Genomic DNA, 5,132 nt, shown 5'->3' on the forward strand with positions numbered 1-5,132 from the left:
TCTCGCTCTTGCTCAGGCTGGTCTCGAACTCCTGACCTTAAGCGATCCACCCGCCTCGGCCTCCCAGAGAGCTAGGATTACAGGCGTGAGCCACCGCGCCCGGCCCAGTAAGTGTTTCTTGACTGCCTGCCACGTACCAAGGCTTCGGGTGCAGGTCGTGGGAACCTGATTCAGGCTATCTTAGGCAAGAGCAGGCATTTATTGGAAATATGCTGAGGTATTTCCCCAAATACAAAGGAAAAAATACAACTGGACTTTGGCTGTGGAAGTGGGGTCTAGAATAATCTGAAAGTCCTTTCTCTTGGACCCTTGGGTTTCTCCTCTGGGCTTCTGCTTCCCTCTTCTTTCTCAGTGTGCACCAGCTCCCTTGGTTCTCAGCCAGCTAGGAAGACCAGAGCTGTAATAGCTACTGAGTTTTACATGTTAGATTTCAGGTACCCCGAGGGAGGCTGTTTTCTCTCTGTCCCTTTCCCAGAGTTTCCAAGGAAGGGACTAGTTACAGTCAGAGGGGACAAGATCCCATCATATGGAATGACGTTTCCATGGGTGCATGTGCACGCACATGTATGTATGTTGGGGGTGGGCAGGTGAGCAGTTGAAGAAAAGCAGGAGTTGCTGAGTAACAGACAGTGGGTCTGAGTACACGGGCCGCATTCTAGATGTGGGAAGACAGGGGATGTGGAAATGGTCCACACCTTCCTGGAGTTAACAGTCCGCAGAGGGAGACTATAAGTAAACCAAAACCACAGCTAAAATGGGACCGTGCTTTGATGGGCCCGTATAGGTGACTCCAGCAGTGGTCAGGGAAGGCTGTGCTGCGGAAGTACTGTCTACGCTGAGACCCAAGTAGGATTTGGTCCTGTGGGGTGAGGGTGGAGGCAGGGCTGGGCAGTTGAGGGAGATGGGAGAGAACATTCTGAGCAAAATGAAGAGCAGGTGTGAAGTCCCAGTGCTGAGGAAGCAGATCTTCACTACAGTATGTGTTTTTTCAAAGTGGAGACAAAGTCTAGTACAAAGCTAGGCCCTCAGGAGACCCTGAGGAAATGCTCAACTTGTCACAGAACGCCGGCGCCCTGTGTGCTAACAGCCCTGTAAATCTCCGCGAGCTCCCGGGGGCTGCCAGACTCAGCCTGTGCCGCAGAACCACATAAGGGCAGGCCCTGCTCAGCGAGAATGATTGCTGTTACAGGGCTCGGTGACCTTCAAGGATGTGGCCGTGCTCTTCACCCAGGAAGAGTGGGGGCACCTGAGCCCGGCCCAGAGGGCCCTGTACAGGGATGTGATGCTGGAGAACTACAGCCACCTGGTCTCGCTGGGTAAGGTGGGAGCCTCGCAAGCTTCCTCTTCCTTTGGGGGGATCTCTTTGGGACCCTTAAACTGATACCGTATAGAAGATTGAGTTGGAAATGGGCCAGTTGAGGATGTTGTCTTCAAGGCTGCGACTTCCCTATCCTTGGTGTCCTGCGCCCAGCCCTCTAGGAGTCCAAGTACAGATGCCTCAAAAGAGACTAGGGGCCAGATCCTTCCTTTCTGGCAGGGAGAGGGACATGAGAACAGATTGCATCAGGCCTGAGCCATCTTTTCCTGCTGGGAACACATCTCCACCCTGGGCCTTCCTGTCAAGGCACCTTTTCTAGGAAGTTCTGAGGACCAGGCCTTATCCTTGCAGTGATTTTCATCTCTGATATGAACAAATGTGGTTCATTTTTTTTTCCCCCCTCAAAAACAGGACTCTTAGGACCCAAACCAGATCTGTTTTCCCAGCTGGGAAAAGGGGAAGAATGGATGCCAGAGGATGCCTCGGGAAGCTTCTGTCTTGGTAAGAATCAGGCATATGGGACGTGTTAGGAGGAGCCCAGCTGGGTAGGGTAGGCACAGAGGCTCAGCAAATGTGCCAGACCTGTGGATTGAGAAATGAGCCTCTTTTCACTTTTGTTCACCTCAACACCTCGTAGCCACACTTGTCCCAGGGTGCACTGCCAAAATGTAGCACTCCTTTCTTGTGGCGGTTTGCTTCCCCTGACTCTCCCCTCCATTATTTTTCTCCTCTTACTGTTTGATATCCATTAATAGTCTTTGGTTCAGAAAAGACCTTAATTGTTATCTGGGCAGTTCTCTTCCTCTCCTCTGCATGAGTGTCCTGTTCAGCATCTGGCAGTGTGGCCTCTGCTTGCACTTCTCTCGTGAGGAGGAACCACCCTGGGTGACACACAGCAGGGTGAGTTATCTTAAGAGCCAATTATCATGTGCCTACTGAGACACCTCTTCTAGCTAAACTTTACACTTCTCTTCAACTCCCTCCATGTTTGTTGATCCATGTGATCATTTAACTGTCCTCTGCCTTTGCCAGCCACCATGCTAGACTACAAGTCCCACGAGGACCACGTTTATTGCGTATTTTGCTGTGATGTTCACACCGAGCATGATGCTTGGCACCTAGTAAATGGCATAGACTTGTTGCCTGGGAATACAGAGAACGTGACAGTTTAGTCGCTGTTACTTATTTGGAGGAGCACCTTGCATCTGGTAGCTTAAGGCCAGGGGTGTGTCTTTTCCCTTTAACCCCAGTAGTCTAGAGAGCTTAGTGCCTCATCCAAGACACTACAGTGTTTCACTTTCAGCAGACATTTTTCAGGCTGCAACATATTTTCACAAACCTTCGTTGCTGATTTTTCATAGTACCCAGTGAAGTAGACAGGAATTTATATCCTACAGTAAATGACTATATACCTAGAATGGCTAGGACCCAATCGGTTATGAAATTTAAATATCCTAGAAGCTAGGTGTAAGCCCAGCTACTTAGGAGGCTGAGGCAGGGAGATCACTTAAGGTCAGGAGTTCAAGACTGGCCTGGGCGACACCATCTCTAAAAAAATTATTTTAGTTAACCAGGCCCAGTGATGTATGCCTGTAGTCCCAGACACTTGAGCAGCTGAAGCGGGAGGATCACTTGAGCTCAGTAGTTCAAGACCAGCTTGGGCAATACAGCAAGACCCCATCTTAAAAAAAAATCTTAACACCAAAACTCAGTTATCAAAAAAAAAAAAATCTTTCAACCTATTCTAGTAGCATTCTGAATATTCTTTGAATTCGTATGTTGTATTACAACCAAACTAAGGCACTTTTAATATTCTGTATTATACAAGTAGTGTTACAACAAACAAAATGCGGGGAACTTAAAAGAAATTCATCCGCAATCCTACCACCCTGGTATAAAAACTCTTTATATTTAAATCATTCCATCATCCATTCATTCACCAGTAACTCTAATTCCTCATTGCGCTCGTGTAGGAGGAATATGAAGATGAAGAAGGACTTTTCTGCCTAGAGGGATTTCATAGTCAGGTGTGGGCGATGACACGAAAAGCAGCCAGCTGTACTTCAGGCCTCCCAGCTCCCTTTCCAACCGTCGTTCTAGCACGTCTTACTGTTCCTGTGTTGCTTGGAGATGCCGTCACTTGAGCTGGCTCATGAAGGGTGATTAGCAGTTAGCCAGTCAGACATAGGAAGAAGTCTTCTTTTATATCACCCAATAAAGTTTTATACTTTGCCCGTAATTCCCATTAAAGTTATATTTTTTAAATAGAACTATCTCTTGTTTTTTAACTGGAAGCTGCTGCTAGAAAGAAATGCTAGTCATTTCTAAATATTTATTCCCTTCTTGTCACTTCCTAATTCATATTCATTCTTAAGATGCTTATTAGATTCATTTTTAATTTTTGTTTTTTCTTATTTCTGTTTCATTTCTTAATGACTGGCAACAATTTCAAAGACTGTATAGAGCAAAGATAATAGATTTTATTTCTGATTTTCAAGGTATTGGATCTAGAACTTTTCTACTGTTGCACTAATTACTCTGGGTTTAGAATAGACACTATTTTTAAACATAGTAAGAAAAATACTCTCCAGAATATTGGGGGTTAAAGGGAAAAGACACACCCCTGGCCTTAAGCTGCCAGATACAATGGGCTCCTCAAAATAAGTAACAGCCACTAAACTGTCATATTCTCTGGTCTTGAACTCGAACTCCTGACCTCGAACGATCCTCCCGCCTCGGCCTCCCAGAGTGCTAGGATTACAGGCGTGAGCCACTGCTCCCGGCCCTGTCATGTTCTCTGTATTCCCAGGCAACAAGTCTATGCCACTCACTAGGTGCCAAAAAAAGATATCTATCTGTCCTTCTGATAGATAGCTTCCTTTTTAATTTTTCTGTTCTCTGGGCCACGAGATAGTAGAGGGGGAGAGAGCTGTTGTTTGAGCATCTGTAGATCAGCACTGTGCTGAGAGATTGGGGGGTGGGTTTGTGTTTGTAGCCCTGTTTAATCTATGGGGTTAATCATGTTTGATTAACCCACTTTACGGGAAACTGACCTCAGTGTGGCTAACGAATTTGGGCTGATTTAGTGTTGTTATTATGTGACACGTCAGGATTGGTGTGAAGCCAGCACAAGACTCATCTGACCTTAGACTGTTGCATTTTCTTCCCTTCTCCAAAATAGCTTTAATTACATCGAAATAGTTCACTCAGTAAACTTCACAGAAGATTACTGATCCCTTAATTTGAGTAGTTGCTAATACCTTTTATAATTTCTTATTTATTAAACTGTTGAGGTTACTTTTTATTTCAATTGTACTTTTTACCCTATAACTTGAACTTATCTTTTTCAAGCTATAAAATGTATTAGTTTACATCTATGCATAGTACTCATCTATAATTTTAACATTATATATTACATCCTCTTTCTCATTTCCAATTTTATCTGCATTTTTTCTCTTAAATTTACTGGGAATTTCTTTTAAAGAACATTTTTTATTTATTGCTGTTACATGTAATTTCTACACATACCATCATCATTTCCTTTTTTCACTTTAAAATAAATTTATTTTGAATACTGTGCCTCATATATACAAAAAAGAATATGAATATTTTTAAACAGTTTAAAGAATGGTAAGGAAACAATACCATACCCTACCATCCAGCTTAAGAAATGGAATACAGGGGGGAGAGGGGAGGAGGGGACGGGTATTTGTATACACAAGGAGTGCAATGTGCACCACCCGAAGGATGGACATATTTGAAACACAGACTTGGGGGGGAGACCAGGGGCAACATGCGTAACCTAGGCATCTGT

General features: G+C 44.6%; 1 protein-coding gene across 1 annotated transcript in view; it reads left to right on the forward strand.

Annotated features, from left to right (window-relative positions):
- ZNF454 (zinc finger protein 454) overlaps positions 1-5,132 on the forward strand; it is a 35,831-nt gene that overhangs the window by 1,377 nt on the left and 29,322 nt on the right. Inside the window, exons 2-3 of the mRNA XM_012649986.1 lie at positions 1,190-1,316; positions 1,730-1,819. Of these exons, the coding sequence (XP_012505440.1) occupies positions 1,190-1,316; positions 1,730-1,819 (217 nt within the window). The remainder of the gene's footprint in view (positions 1-1,189; positions 1,317-1,729; positions 1,820-5,132) is intronic.

The sequence above is a fragment of the Propithecus coquereli genome, unplaced genomic scaffold (assembly GCF_000956105.1).
Source record: "Propithecus coquereli isolate 6110/MARCELLA unplaced genomic scaffold, Pcoq_1.0 Scaffold308, whole genome shotgun sequence".
Classification (NCBI taxonomy): domain Eukaryota; kingdom Metazoa; phylum Chordata; class Mammalia; order Primates; family Indriidae; genus Propithecus; species Propithecus coquereli.